The 16,085-nt window shown below is 42.0% G+C and overlaps 1 protein-coding gene across 2 annotated transcripts in view; it reads left to right on the plus strand.

Moving 5' to 3' along the window:
• The window catches only part of LOC122811120 (golgin subfamily B member 1-like), a 2,318,314-nt gene that overhangs the window by 112,935 nt on the left and 2,189,294 nt on the right, over positions 1-16,085 (plus strand). For both annotated transcript variants that reach the window (XM_044082720.1, XM_044082719.1), the window contains exon 3: positions 9,169-9,354. In XM_044082720.1, coding sequence (XP_043938655.1) covers positions 9,169-9,354 — 186 coding nt within the window. The remainder of the gene's footprint in view (positions 1-9,168; positions 9,355-16,085) is intronic.

A 16,085-nucleotide genomic window follows, 5' to 3' on the forward strand; every position in this document is an offset into this window, starting at 1 on the left:
GGCGGTTTCAGATGAAGAATCCCTTGCTTACTCCTCTCAGATTCCCTGTCCTTTAGATTATGGGTCTGAGGAGGAGAATCTACTAGTCCTGATAGTCATTTTGAGGAAATTTGTTTTGGGGGCACTGTCTCCACGATGATGGAATTATTTAAATGAGATTGTGATCAGGCTTTTAAGGTACAAAAAAGTTATTATGAGTGAGTTCCCGCAGATGGATTCTTCCAGACCTTCTGCTGTCCCTCCTGTTTTGGCTGCTTTGTTGGATGACTTTTCCTAATGCTTCTAAGGCTCCTAACTCTCAGCTCCCCCCCCCCGCCCCCAAGAAACCTGATTTTATAGGGTGCCTGAGGATTGTAAGTTTCTGTAGAAGTGCCCATCTCCTGACCCCTCGGTGGTGTCTGTGGTTTCTGACAAGCTATCTCAATTGCTTCCTTCAACTAAGTTACTGTCTTCTAATAAAGATAACATAACCATAGAAAGGTTGGGTAAAAAAATTTTATACCTCTGCTACTGTAGCTTTTAGGGTGGTCAGGTATCAGACGCATATGTCCAGGTACATGTTGTCTCTTTTTTTTCCCAGGCCTGTCAGGTAATTTCTGAAGTCTCAGACTCGGAGGGGAAAACTTCTGCTCTTCCCCTGTTAGAGACTTCCTCCCATCTGGCTCGTCATTCCATCAAGTGTAGTTATGATGCAGCAGATGGTTTCTCTAGGGCAGTTTTTTTTTGGGTCAGCTATGAGGAGATATTCTTGGCCTCAGTTTCAACCTTTGCCTGAGGATATTAAGGCTAAGTTGATGGATGCTGCTGTAGGTAATAAACACTTTTTGGTGAAGCTGCTGCTTCTTTAATTCCCTTCAGGTTAAGGGCAAGGCTTTACAGAAACGTAAGCGCGTGTTTGTTTCTCCTGTTCCTAAGTTTCAGAGAAATTGTCTAAGAACAAAGGTTGACTTACTGGGGTAATTTCACCCTTCCTCTAAGGGTAGAAAAGGTGGGAAGTGGGCAATTCTGCAAAGGCTACTCAGATGTCTGTGCCCCAGAAGTCTCCTTTTCCTGATAAACCAGGTGCTGTCTGACTATCCTCCTCTTCCCAACCACTTTCCTCTTTCTCTTCGCCTTTCTGTTTCTCTCTACCTGTTTGGTTAAAGATCACTAAGGATTCCTGAGTTCTGTTCATTATCTTCCAGGAATACTTAATGGTCTGGAAATCTCTTCCCCCTTTTATGGAAATTTCTCTGCCCCCTCAGGAACAATTGTCCTTCTTTCCAGGGTTCCTTTGAGATATCCTGACTAGTAATATTCAAAAGAGGTCCCAGTTTCCCAGAGGGGAGAAGTTTTATTCCAGAATGTTTCTAGTGCCCAGGAAAGAGGGTACTTGGATACCAGTTCTAGAAAACTCTCATCTGAACACTTTCGTGAAGGTTCCATCTTTTCAAATGTTGTCCCTTCATACTTTGTGCCCTGTTTTGCTTACTCAGGCTTACATGGTGTCTCAAGACCTCAAGGATGCTTATCTCCATATCACAATTCATCCCCTTTTCAGGAAGTTTTTACATTGCTCAATTGCTTCTTGGCATTTTCAGTCCTCTGCTTTGCCCTTTGGCCTTTCTACTACCCCAGGGATGTTCCATCAAATGCCTCGCTCCTGTTATCCCTTTTTTGCAGGATAAAGGGGATCCATATCTTCCTCTACTTGGATGATCTCCTACTTACAGGCATCCTCTCCAGAGACCATATTGTAAGATTTCCATTTTGCCATTTCTCTCCTACAAAGCCTAGGGTTCACTGTAAATTTCAAAATGTCCTTTCTGATTCCTTCATAGGATCATGTCTTTCTGGGTTGCAGGATCCAGACTGTGCCTATGCTGGCATCCCTGCCTCCTCCCAAGGCCTTACCTCTCACTTCTTTTTTCAGTCTGTTCTTCCTCTGGCTTCAGTAACAGCCAGAGAATTTCTGAGAACTCTGGGGTTCGTGGCCTCCACCATTCCTATGCTCCCTCTGGTCAAACTCCACATGAAAAAGTTTATGGTTTATGAAGTCAGTTTGGCTTCAACTCGCTCATTCCCTCAAATTTGTAGTTCGTCTTCTGCCTTGTCTCATGAAGGAACTTCAGTGATGGATTCAGCAGTTGACTGTCAAGCCAGGGCTCCCTTTTCATTCACCTCTTCCCTCTCAGGAGCTGTTCACAGATTCTTCAGACATGGGATGGGGAGCAGCATTCAACTCCCTAAATGTGCAGGGAGTCTGGTTGCCTCATCAACAGAAAGAACACATCACTGTGAAAGAGATGAGAGCTCTTCTGCTGGCTCTTCAGGATTTTCATCCTCTCTTTTCCCCAGGAAACAGACAATACCACAGTGAATGTGGTATGTCAACAAACGGGGTACAACGTCTTATCTTCTTTGCCAGTTGGCACTCCTAGTGTGGGAGCTAGCTATCTGGTTCCACGTGACTCTTCAGGCAGTGTACATTCCTTCAGGTCAAAAACTGTGGCAGACCCTCTGAGCAGGTCCATAACTCAATCCTGCAAATGGATGCGTCATAGGGATGTGTTTCCGGACATTGTTTACCAGTGGGGTACTCCTCAGATAGATCTTTTAGCATCCCCTCTGAACAAACATCTTCTTTTATTTTGTGCCAGAGTCCCAGGAGCTCTTGTTTGGAAGGTGGACACCTTATCTTTTTCTTGGAAGGGGATGTTTCTTTAAGCCCTTCTTCCCCTTCCTTCTTTCCAAAAGTCCTGTTCAAAATTCAACAGGATGCATCCATCTTGTTGGTGACTTCGTACTGTTGGAGACAGCATTGGTTCCCTCTTCTACATTTAGCCAAGGGCAGCCATCACAAGTTGCATCACAGGGTAGACCTACTCACACAAGACAAGGGATCTCTCATCCATTCCCACTTACCACTCTTCAACTGAGACTGCGGGTGATAGGACTTTGATTCCACACAGACACTTTTCTTTCTGAAGAAGTGCTAAGAGTCCTACAGGAGGCCAGGAAGCCCAAAGCTAGGAAATCCTGTTATCCAAATGGAAGAGATTTTCTGTTTGGTGCCATTCTTGTAACCTGGATCCACTTTATGTGGATGTTCCTTTGGTTCTCTCTTATCTGTGTGCATTGCTTAATGCTGGGTTGGCTGTTTCTTATGTTAAGGCCCATTTGTAAGCTATCTCTGCTAGTCTGCCTTTTTCATTCCTTTAGCCTCTAGATTTGAAACTAAATGGTTCCTTAAAGGCATCCTTCATATTAGGCTTTGCCAGGAAGCCTGTTCCTTCTCCCTGGGATCTTAATTTTGTTTTAGAAAAATTGACCCAGGCTCCTTTTGAACCTGCAACTACAGATTCCTTGCAACATTGCTCTTGGAAGACTGTATTCTTATTTGCCCTTAATTCTGCCAAACAGGTGTCTGAGCTTCAAGCCTTTATGACTTGTCCTTCTTTTATGATGATTCATAAGGACAAGGTGTCCCTGCATACTTAACCCATCTTTTATGCCCAAGGTGGTTAATGAGTTGTCCCTTAATCAGTATATTCATTTGCCTACTTTTTTTTCTCTTCTCCACAACCTGCCAGTGAGAGGGTGCTGCACACCTTGGATGTGCATAGACAACTCAGATTATATTTGGATAATACTAAGACTTTTCGAAATCTGATCAGCTTTTTGCTTCCTTTCAACCTAAGTCTTTATGATTGGCTGTGTCCAAGCAAATTATTTTTTCTTAGATTTCTAAACCTATTTCTTTTTATTATTCCTTTCATGGTAAGAGCCTTCCTTCTTCTGTTAAGTCTCATTCTTCTAGAGCTGTGGCTTCTTCTGGTGCTGTTTTTCAAGGGTTGGATACTAACTATTCCTGAGGCAGCTACCTGGGCTCCCCTGCATACATTTATCAAGCACTACAAGTTGAATGGAATTTCCAGAGCTAGAGCTGGTTTTGCTAGGGTCATCCTTCATGGGATCTTAGAGGTCTCTGCTGGTCCTTCCTCCTCCCTGTCTTCTTCCTGAGCTTTGGCACTTTCCTTATTGTAATGAATACTACAGCAGTGATATAGAAGGGCATACTACAGTTGTGTAGAATCTTAACCATAACTGTAGTTGTTCTTCTCATCACTGTTGCAGTATTCACTCCCTCCCTCCTCCCCCAGTCCATTTCTTTTATAGATTTACTGATTACCTCTCTTTTCCTTGGACTGGGGGGCTTTCAGTTCTGAGGATGGTACATCTGGACGTCACTGTTCAGCCCTACGATATGCGAGGAGCATGCATGTGACATACAACATACCTTAAAGCAAACTAAAGGCTTTGGTAGACTAGCCAGATGTTGGGCTGCCCTGGCACGGGATCCCTATTGTAATGAATACTGCAACAGTCAAGAGAGGGACGTCTACTGTTATGGTAAGATTCTACACAACTGTACTTTCCTAGCCATCTTACCAGCTTCAGTCCTATGACTACATACCTCATTTTCACTGAGAGCCTTCTTTTTGGCATTGTCTCATAGATTTTTCCTGAGCAGCTTCCTTCCCCCATGAAGTGAATCTTCTTTAACCCACCAGAAACCCAAGCAAAGAACTGTATGAGACTGGACTAGGTGCGAACTTTGATGTCTGAAGTTATGCATTTCTCTGTGTCAGGACATTAGCATCAATGAATTTAACCACCCTACCATACAGAATAATTTCCATTACTTTGAGGTTGGCTGGCTGCAATAGCTTTGCTTCTTCCTTGTCCCTCGTCTGGTGTAGCGCTGCTACTTCCCATTTTCTAGCCTCACCCTGGAGTCCATTCAAAGACACTGAAATTCATTACTTATGACAACTGTCTAATACATAGAGTGGTGCTTCTTTTTCTACCTGCTTTGCTTTGTTGTATTTGTTACACTTAGCTGATCTTTTTCTTTTTTGGTTATTCCTTATTTTCAGTTTTCAAATGTTTACCTTGTCCTCTGTTGCATGTTTGGACATTGTCATCACATTACTTTTTGAAGACAGTTGTGAAGAGTTTTAGTTTTCCTTGCTTGCTCTTTGGCTTCCTTACAGCCTTCATTATCCCACTGTTGGAAGCCCATTCTCTGAGTCCTCCTTGTTTCTCCAATCTGTCTAAAACAGTCCTCCATTCTCATCTGCTGCTTGTCCACCCTTATCCCAAATCACATGTTCTTAAAGTATGGTGCAACCTTTCTTATAATTCTAATACATTTCCCTAGCCTTCACATGCTCCGTTTTCTCCACCAGTATGTTTATACCCCTTTAGTTTACTTCATCAGGAGTGCCCCTTGCCATTTCTTTTCTTGCTACAGGGAAATTATTTTTGTGTCCATTTATCACTGATTGCCTTACCCACCCACCTCTTTTTGTTTTACTGCTTACAAGTCCGTACTTGACTACAGAGTCCAGCTTTGTAAAGTCATAAGTTGCTGTCCTTGTTTTTCCTGCCCCCAGCATCTGAAATCATACTTCATTTATGTGAGTCTGGCCCTGCTGTGAATGTCTCTATGGAGGAGCACCCAGAAGGTCATTGAAGAGCATACTCGTCCACAGAGAAAGAGTTGTCCTTTTAGTGCTCATTGCTGCTTCTGGCTAGCTTGAGAGCAGATGTGGTGACAGAAGATGACGTGTAGTCTATTACGTCCACCCAGGTGTTGCATCTGGCTTACAGTCAGTCGCTTAGATCACCCAGGCTCCTATCACACATGCTCGATTTGAAACTGCACAAGTGTTGAAGTACTCATTTTACATTTTGTGAAATATTTGTGAGAGAGGTGTTGTTAGTTATATTTGTGTTGTTTTCATCGCACAGGCTTGTTATATTTCCTCAGGTGTAACAGCTCAAGTGCTGAAGTACATATTTTATTTTTTTTTGGATTACATACGAGAGAGATGCTATTACATGTATATTGACCAAGCTCACAGCATTCCAGAAAAGCAGCATTTTTATTTTCTCTCGGTGATTGCTCTTTCTCTGAGGTGCATCGACCACATGTTGAGAATAATAAAGTTTAGGGGTCACTCCCTTGCAAAAACAATTTCTGTAAATTGTTAGTGGAAATATATGTGATGCAAGTTTCTTAATTGTACAGTACAGGCTAATGTAATATTATCGAAGCAAAGTAGATTTGAGAAGGTAGAGTTGCCTGGCTTCTTCCCTCCCCCCAGCCTTTCCCTTTTCTGTTTTGGGCATGCTTGAATCCCTTTGCTGGTGTCCATTCCAACATTCAGTTAAAATGCTTTGTTCTTCTACTAGTCATCTGCTTGTTAGTCAAATATATTTGTGTGAAACATGCACAAAACTTCACAACTGGTGTTTTTTAAGTTATAGCAACCTGACTTTTGACCACCATAGTGCCTTCGTTGTACAGAAGGCTTTCTACATGTCCCACCTCATTAGGAAGGGTATCTCATTTAGGGACAAAGAGGTCATAACATCCCTGTGTTCTTCCCTTATAAGACCCATTATCGAGTACAGTGCCCCTTTTCTGCATGTACCTCACAAAGGAAATGCAGCAGCTGGAGAGATCTCACAGTTTCCTCACCAGGAGAATCCAGAGCCTCAAGCATCTACCCTACACAGATAGACTAAAAGCCCTGTCCCTCTACTCGGTCTCATACAGACTCCTCAGAGGTGACCTCTGTCTGGCATACAAAGACGTTACCCGGTTAACAAAATGAATAAATAAAAATAAATAAGTGTGGAAGATCTTCTCATTTCCCTTTCTACAAATGTAAAGTGGACTTTAATGTGTTATGTCCATACCAAGAATATTGCTGTTCTGTATTTAGAGTATTTCTCATGAAACTTTGAACGTTTTTTTCTTTACAACTTTTAAATATGCTCTTCTCTGTAAATGCTTTTATTGCTATAAATCGGGCATGTGGATTCTCTCAAGTGGATATTCTTTAATCATTAATGTAATGCTGTCCTTATGTAGCTGTTTATCTTCCTTTGGGGTACAGGTATCTTCCCACATTTCTTTGCTGTACTTTGTTTTTTTCTTGTACGTGCGGTGGTGGTGCTGCTGTAGCGTTGCTGCCTCGCAGTAAGACGTTGTCCTGTTCGATTCTCAGCTAGAGCATCTTCTGTGTGGAGACATGTGTGAATGGCCGTACCTTTGTTGAAGGTTGTGCGTCAGGGCCGGCAACTCGGCACGTAAAAATCTACTGACAATCATTAGCGGACCGGAGTTCCACTGTGGCGACCCCTAACCGGGAAAAGCCGAAAGACACAACAACTTTAAGGTGTTCTCAGACAGTTTTAAAATTTTTAAATTCCCCAGACTGTCTTAAAATTTGAAATCAAATTGAAGTTGTATACATCAGTGATTGACTGTTTCCTAACTAAAACTAATCCTCTGTATCTATAATGCTTGAAATTATTTCTGTATTGTAACACGTTCATTAACAATCTGTAAATACTATTAATTTGTTGCTTCTGATTATTTTCCCACTTACTTTAGTTCTACTTCAGCCCTGTAATAGAGGAGGGCAGTGTATTTTTGATTTTATAGCTTAATGACCTCATCTGATAACTACCTTTACTTTCATCAAATTGTTATAACGCATTGACAGATTTGTACCTATATTTTTGGACATTGATGGGAAATGTTACCCAAGTATTGATTCACTGCTTTCATGTTTGTATAGATTCTGTAATCACCTTTCTTCTGACAGGGCAGCATTAATTTGCTTTTTTGTTGAATTTTGATGTTTCTCTGTTTCCTCAGATGATTTTTAATGCTTGAAAGCTTAAAGTCAGGAGTACCATATCATTTGCAGTTCAGTAAGTTCTGAAGAAGTTCATTTCATGGAAACCAACCTGTGGGAGTCGGTATTGTGTTGTGAATCAACAACAACTGTTTTTTATACGCTATGGACCCTGGATTATTCGCTTGTTGGTATTGAACAGTTTGTTTGAGTGTACATCAATCCTTGGCTGGTGACCCTTCTATACTCTATTTTCAATTTCATTGCATATGCATATTCAATTAGAGGACATTTTGTTTTGTTTCCTCTTTGGAATGGCTTTGTAATGTAAGATTTTTTTTCCATTACTGTATTAATATAAAGGAAAAAAAATGGCTGAAAGACAGTCCTGTGTCGCACCTTTTTTGCATCTGAAAAAAAGTTTTTTCACTATGAAGTGTGCTTGACTGAGCTTTTTCTTATTGTTTAAAGCTGACATATGTTAAATTAGCTATTTTACCATTATTTCCCACAACTTTGTTCGGATTTAGGTGTTGAAAGCTGCCTCCAAGTCCCACCCCCCTCCAAAAAAAACGTGCTTTTCTGCGCAAATTTGCAAGTATATTTTTACACACCACTGTTGTTACTGGCTGTGCATTCCAGCATCCCAACAGCTTTACAGTGAAATAGCATTTTCATAGATTAGTGTTGAATTAACCCCCCCCCCCCCCCAACACACACAGCTGGACTTATCTATCTTTCCTTTCTCTTTAATTCCATTCTTTCCTTCATTTCACTGGTCATGGTACTTTCTGTTCTCGCATCTGTTGTGTAGATGCATAGTATTCATATTTCTTAATCTTTGCTCATATTTAAGCTCCCCACCATTTGTTCTCCCATTTGCATCTTTCTCGTAGTTTGAACTATTTTCCTCTATAAGTCCCAGAACTTGATAACAGTTTTTATAAGCAAGCTTACTCATGTTCTTTGCAGTTGAATGATGACCTACACATTTCAGGAATAGCCAGGTAGTTGTGCAGGATGTCTTTTTAACAACTTAATGTAATCAAACATATAATTGAACTGGATAAAAAAACTTCTAAAATATTGTTTTTTTTTTCCTGCATGCAGGAATACACTTTTTTCAACCATTGAGCGATTCCAGTGGACAGTAAAGAATATTTTTTTACACGAGCTAGCTATAAGCTCAAAAAACATGCTCAAGCAAACACATATAATGTTTACATATTCATACTTTGATTTCTCCTATCCGAAATACCTGAAAACTTTGGAAGTCTGGTTCTGATAATTGATGTTTCGGATAATCTACATTTGGATAATTGACTCTGTACTGTATTCCCCTCTGCTGATTGTTGTCTTTGTTGTGTTTTAATGTAGGAGAATGATTGTTACTGCCTACAGCCTTAATTATGTGTGATGCTGCTCATTTGTTACACGTGCAATTAAGTGGTGGTTTCTTTAATATTCACAGGATCTGTCTTCTGAAAACAGTGCTGCAGAACAAGGCATGCAGGCTTTGATTCAGAATTTGACAAGAAAGATTGGTGATAGTGAAGAAAGGTGCAGTCTTCTCCAGGAGCAGGTTGAAAGCTTAAAAAATCACCTCACCAGGGAAAAGGAACAGTTCCGGGAAAGGGAAGCCATGTATGCAGAAAATGTAAGCCACCTCATGTTTTGCCTCAGATTTTGGAAATATTAGATATTGAATAAATCCCTCGGTGCATTGAAGACTACTACTCATCAGTTTAGATGTAAAATGACTTTGAGTGTCAAGTAGACTGGTCTCTTCCTCATGTCTCAAATATTAGATGAATGCTGGGTATAAATGGGAGAGCAGTATGTGCCATCCTTGGTTCTTCTTGCCATGGTCCAGGGGTTAATCATCAGTTATGTGGCAAAAGGCTTCAGACTCCTGCCCTCCTAGAATGTTAAGTACTCCTTTGTGAATGTTTTAAATTTCAGGAAACCTCTTGGACCTTAAATAGATTCATAGATTGCCCTTGCGAGCCATTTTAAGCCTAGCCAAGTATCCCTTGTGAGACTTGAACTCTGTACCTTGTGTTTGTAAGGCAAACACCTTAACCATTAGGCCACCCTCCCAACCTGATGAAAGGAAAAACTGTAGGGTTTGGAAAATGAAGCTACCCACTAAGAATTGTTAAAACTATGCAAGTCCTGTTCTGAAGTTACAAAACATTCTTTACTTTGAGGCTTTAATGCTTCTGAAGCATCTAGTAGGGCAGCTGTTTCAGGGGCTGTGATCAGGAGACATACTTTAAGAGAGCAGTGTCTTCCTTTGTATGTAAAATCATAATTTCTAGATGCACCTCGGCAAGGACTTTCTGTTTGGACCCAAAGCTCAAGGTATTTTCAAGAAATTGGGGGACAAAACTAAGGTTGTTCAGACTGTAAAGGATTTTCTGCAGGTATAGCCCCCAAGGTTCAGTAGAATTGCCCAATTAATCCCTGGTCCTTTCTTGCTTTCCAGTCTAGACAGAGGTGGAAGATGCCAGAAGAGGCAACCTGTATAGACAAAGATAAGCTGACCAAGAATTTAGACCTATTAGACCCTTCCCACAGAAGCCCATCAGGGAGCATCTTTCTCGTCCCCCATCCCTCAGTTCCCCCTCATGCCAAAGCTAAGAGGAAGACACTTACTTTTTTGCAAAGGTAGCTAGAGATTACCCAGGACCAGTGGATGCTTCAGATCATAAAGGCAGGATACAGACTGCTGTTCTATTTATTTTATTTGTTTTTGTTAACCAGCTTAATTCATTACTCTAGTAGCCTCTTTTCATGGGAGACTCAAGGTGGTATTTAGATTGTTATGGGAAATTTGGCCAGGGCATCAGGGAACTTTCTCTGCTCTTTTCGGTGCCATAGGATCTTTTACCTCCACTTGAGCTATCACCAACTGAGACAGGTGGGATCTTAGTTTAATGTCTCTTCTGAAGGACAAAGGCAATTTGTTCTCTCCCAAGACCAGTACATATTCCATATGTCCCCAAAGGCCAGCTCAAGGAAGCCTGGTCTAAGTCGAGCTACTTCTAGAATAGGGCTCTATAGAACCCCCCCCCCCCCCTCCAGGAGGAGGACAGTGTGCTACCCAGGATTCTTTATAGTACCAAAAAAAAAATATAAAAATAAAGGATCCTGTAGATCAATCCTTGACTTATCAAGGCTAAACCGGTTCCTGGTGGTCCTGAAATCCAAAGTGCTCATGGTTCCACAGCTTTACACATGCTTTCTCAGCAGAGTTATAGGGTTACCCTAGATCTCGGGGATGTTTGCCTCCATATTCATGTAGCAAAGTCAAACAGGAGGCATCTCCATTTTCCAGGCAGATTGGAACCATTTTCAGTTCTGTGCATTGCCTTTTTGCTTATCTACTGCTCCAGTAGTTTGCTGCAGGGCAGGGTGTGTGTAGATCTACCCCTGCCTAAATTGCCTAATCAAAACAAAATTTGTCAAGGTGCTGGAAGCATTTCTTCACCTGACCATGGTCTCTTAAACCTGAGATTCTCCCTGAACATATAGAAGTCCAATCTAATTCTCTCTCTCTGATTCATGCTAACTAGTGTTTGTAGGGCCCCTACTAGTAACAGAAACTAAATGACCTTTCTCCCATAAGAAAAAGTTGTATTCCTGACTCGGTACTTCCAATACATGGCCCAGCAGATGTTGGTCATGGCCAGAAAAATCCTTAGGGCTTAAGGGGGTGCATGGCCTCCTGCATTCTGATGATTCTGTTTTCAAAGCTAATCCTAGGGAAAGTACATTGGTTCCTTAAATATGTGGTGCTAGCACAAACCAGAAGTTTCTAGGTAAAGCTACTCTCGTGCCTGATAAAAGAGCTGTTGGGTGGATAGAGGCCTGTTACAGAACATGTTAGTCCCTTTCTATTGCCACATAGGACACCACGTTTATGGCCTCAAAAGCCTCACCAACTTTTGGACCCAGATTAGAGTTGCATCAGTCAGAAGGAAATTATGGCAGTGTGCAATAGTCTGGTGTCATTCAAACAGTTGTGGAAACCAGGCCCCCTTTTGATAAAGATAAATAACACAACACTGAATGTGGTACATAATCAGGAGGTACCCATTCTGCCATCTAGCTGTGCATGTCTGAGAGATGCCACTGGAACTGGGACTGCATCTGATAGCACAGTACCTTCCATGGGAGAACAATCGTCTGGAAAACCACCTGAGCTGGCCTATTTTAGACCCCCACAAGTTGATTCTAAAAAAGAACATCCTCACAAAAAAATCACAGGGAAATGGGGTGCACCAGAAGCAGACATTTAACCTTCAAAGAGAGCAGGCAGTTAAAATATCGCTCAAGGGCCACAGACTACAGGACCTGGAGGACGACTGTCTTCATCTTCCAAAGGACAGGTCTGTTTTTTATCACTTCCATACCGGTCATCCACAGGTTACTAGTAAAAATATGGAAAGAAGGGCAGAGGTTGGAGAGAGAGAGTATTGGCTCTCTCTGCTACATGAGCAGATAAGAACCTTGGCTACTTCTATAGAAGGTGGACCTTGTGACCCAGAACAAAGGAGCCACCATGTACTCCATTTTGACCCAACAAAGTTGGCAGCCTGATGGTATGATTCTTAGCCCTCAGGGCCAGCTGTTGAGCAAGAACGTCTTATCTATTTTAAAAGAGGATAGAAAAGCCAGCACTAGAAAACCATACATCTCAAAATGGAAAAGATTTACTGTTTGGTTCCAGACCAATGGCTAGCAACCTCTGCTAGCTAAACAACCTTTTGTTCTCCTCTGTCTGCTCAAACCTTTCACCAAAGGTCTCTCTTATTCTACCATTAAAATACAAGTCTCTGCCATCTCTGCATGTCCATGAAATACCCTAGGTTTTACCACTCTGTGATGAAGCAGTTCTTTAAAAGCTTAATTCTGCTGCTGCATCTTGGGACCTCAATTCGGTTTTTATAGGATAAGCTCACTCTACCACAATTTGAACTCACAGCCTCTGCAGAGATCAAATTCGTATCTTGGAAAACTGCATTGTTAGTAGCCATCATCTCAGCTAGATAAATCTCTGAGTTACAGGTACTGATGTGTGAAGAGCTCTTCCTCATATTTCCCCCTAGACAGAGTTGCTCTGAGGACTAACACCTCTTTTATGCCTGTTTTTTTAACTGAACTCTTCCTGAATCAGACCATACATCACCCTGTCTTTTTTTCAAAACCAGCGAGAGAACCTTGAATTCCTTGGATGTATGCATACAGCTGAGGTGTTGCATAGAAGATACAAAAAATTCAGAAAGTCATGCCCACTTTTTGTGGCCTTTGCACCTAATGCATTGGATAAACCAGTTGGCAAAAGAGTCTCCAAGTGGATCTCTAACTGCATTAATATTTGCTATAGACATCATAGTAAAACGGTGCCAGACCAAATTAGAACTCATTCCACCAGAGCTACAGCCACTACGGCTGCCTTCATTAGAGGAGACCACCAAAGAAATTCTTAAGGCAGCCCACCTGGTCCTCAGTTCACATATTTACCAAACACTATGACCTGTCATTTTCTAGAGCCCGAGCGGAGTTCACGTCTGCAGATGTCCTTCATAGTCAGTGCTGCAGTACCTATTCTCTGGTCTTCCTGCCATGCAGAAGCCCATGACCTTCCCAATTTCCAGAGTCTTTACATTATCCATAGCAGATGGGCATCCGAAGACCGACATCTGGATGCCAGTGTATAAGAAATGCGTCCAGGATTGCTGTCTTCATTTCTTTCTAGCAGTCTAATGAGCTTCACATGTGCTCAGTAAGCTCGCATTCCATCATTCGGCTTATTTTTCCAGAGAACCACCTTCTTTAAGACAAATACCCCATTGGGGAAATTTCTCAATTTAATTTTCAAAAAAGTCCACAATTGCTTGAAGTGTGGGAAGCAAATCCCGCATAAAGATTTTCACTCATTTTGTCTATTCTGCTAGATCTCCAGCACAATGTATCTTAACTGTTCTGACTGCAAAATTCCGTGAAAAAACTGTAAAACATAGGGCCAAGGTACTAGCCGCCAATAGAGAAGAGTCCTATTCAGTTTCCTCTGTGATGTTGCAGTCCACTGCTACAGCAAGGCCTCCACATACTCCTGTGATGGCTAGCATCATTCCAAAAAAAAAAAAAAAAGTCAAAAAGGTCAAGGAGCCTGATGTTACCCAGAAAGCTGCAAGTATAGGTCTTAAGTTGACAGATCCAGTTGAGGCATCTTTGCAGCTCCCCTGATCCAGCAGTTCCTAGGCCCGAACCTTCTGGAGCAACTCCTTTGGAGACCGACATGGTTTCCATTCTACCTACGAATGCTGCCATGGCACACATCTCATTTTGGTCTGAGGTCGCTCAACGGGCCTCAGCTTCTGACATCCATGCCATGTGTCTCAGGTGAGTCCCTCTGTATTCCTCAACTACCAAAGCTAAGACCATATTTGCAGTTGGACAACCGCATCCTCTAGACGCCCCTTTAAAATGAACATCCAAACTGAAATTAACCACTTCTTTTACTTTGCCACGGTTTCCATCCGCTTTTCTGACTGCAGTCCAGGACCTACTTAAATTAGCATGAGAATTTATAACCTTAATGAAATCTAGAGCTGTCTTGTCATGCTTCACCTGTGAGGCTTCCCCATCCAAAAGAAGCATGGAAGAAGCTTTTCAGGAAGAAGAGGATTCCTCTAGCCCTGAAGATGAGGAGGAGTTCTCTTAGTCTAGCAGCTTGCCACCAGAAACTTAATCAGACTCAGATGCCTCCTCCCCTGAGCACCTTTCCTTCTGGGATACCCTGCATAGAATGAAGGAGGCTTTAATTAGAGGAAGCAGTTCTCACAAGCTCAGACTCCCACTACAGCGAACTGCTGAGCTTGCCCTTCAGTGAGACCATTGGCTGTTCCTCCTGTACACATTGATTTGGATGATGTCTTTAAAGACATTGCTTTATACCCTGATTCTATACCCCCAGCTGCTAGGAAGCCAGACAGGTTTTACGGAGGGCTTGATTCTCATAAGCATCCTTATAATAACTCTAAAGCTAACTTTTCTGTAGTCTCAACCGAATCCACAAATGTTGTACCTAAGGGGCCAACCAAACATTTCATGCCTAATGATAGGGAAAGTAAATTATTAGACGGGTTTGGGAAGATGCTCCCTAAAATGTGGCTATGATGTCTTAGATGCCTCTTGCAGAGCAACTGCCACGGGTTCTGTCATCACCAGATATTCATGGCTCAGGAACCAGCCCCTGTCAGATCAGGTAAAGGCTGAACTATAGGATGCTCCATTAGACATGGAATTTCTTTTTGGTCCTCCGGTTAAACAAGGTGTTTAGAAACTGGATAAAAAAGGAAAACTAAAACTGTGAAAGAATTCTACCTGTGTTTAACCTCAAGGTGCAGTAGGAATAACCCTTCTAAACTTGGGCCTTTCCGCCTAGACAGGAGGAGAGGATGCCTTCCCACGGCAGAAGTCCAAAACTATCTAGGAGATTGCAACCAGAATAATCACACAGAGCAGGGGGCTCCAAAGAGCCCAACCAGCTCAGATAACAACTGTGATTATGTCCCCCCCCCAGCCTTCCTTACCCCTTTTCACCCTCCCCTCCAAGCTTCTGGCAGATAAACTCCACCTCCTCCTCCTTTCTAAACCAGTGGAAAACTATTACCAGGGAAGAATGGGTCCTCAGCATCATCAAGAAAAGAGATTTTATCCAATTCAGATAAATACCACCATTCTTGGTCATTCCAAAGCCAACAAAAGAGCAAGAAAGTCTTTTACCACCTATCCTTAGGAAAGCTACTTCACCAATGATCCATCCAGCCTATTTCTCCAGGGCAAAAGGGAAAAGGCTTCTACTCAAGGATATTTCTAGTTCCAAAAATAATGGGCACCTAGAGGCCCATCTTGGACCTCCCAAAACTAAATAAGTTCCTCAGCATCCCAAAAATCAAAATGCTTAAGTTGGAAAAAGACTGATAATGCTCTTCCAAGATGTTTCTGTGGTCACTCTAGACCCTAAAAGACTCTTATCTCTATGTCCCCATAACAGATGATCACAGAAAGTGCCTGTAATTTGTAGCTACGGGCTCTCACTTCCAGTTCTGTGCTTTAACATTTGAGCTGTCTACTGCAACCAGAGTTTTCACAAAATGTCTAGCTCCTTTGATGGCACATTACAGAACTCTAGGAGTTCATGTTTACTCCTACTTAAACAACTGTCTCATTCTGGGAAGATCCAAATCAGAGACCATAGAGGCTTTAGAGATCACTGTAGATGCTTTCAGAAGGTAGGTCTCACTTTAAATCTTGAAAAAAAACCTCAAACAAGGATCTTCTTTCTGTGAGTCCTCATAGATTCAGTTCTGCAGA

This window comes from Protopterus annectens, chromosome 9.part0 (assembly GCF_019279795.1).
Source record: "Protopterus annectens isolate FY-2018-M chromosome 9.part0, PAN1.0, whole genome shotgun sequence".
In the NCBI taxonomy this organism is placed as follows: Eukaryota; Metazoa; Chordata; order Ceratodontiformes; family Protopteridae; genus Protopterus; species Protopterus annectens.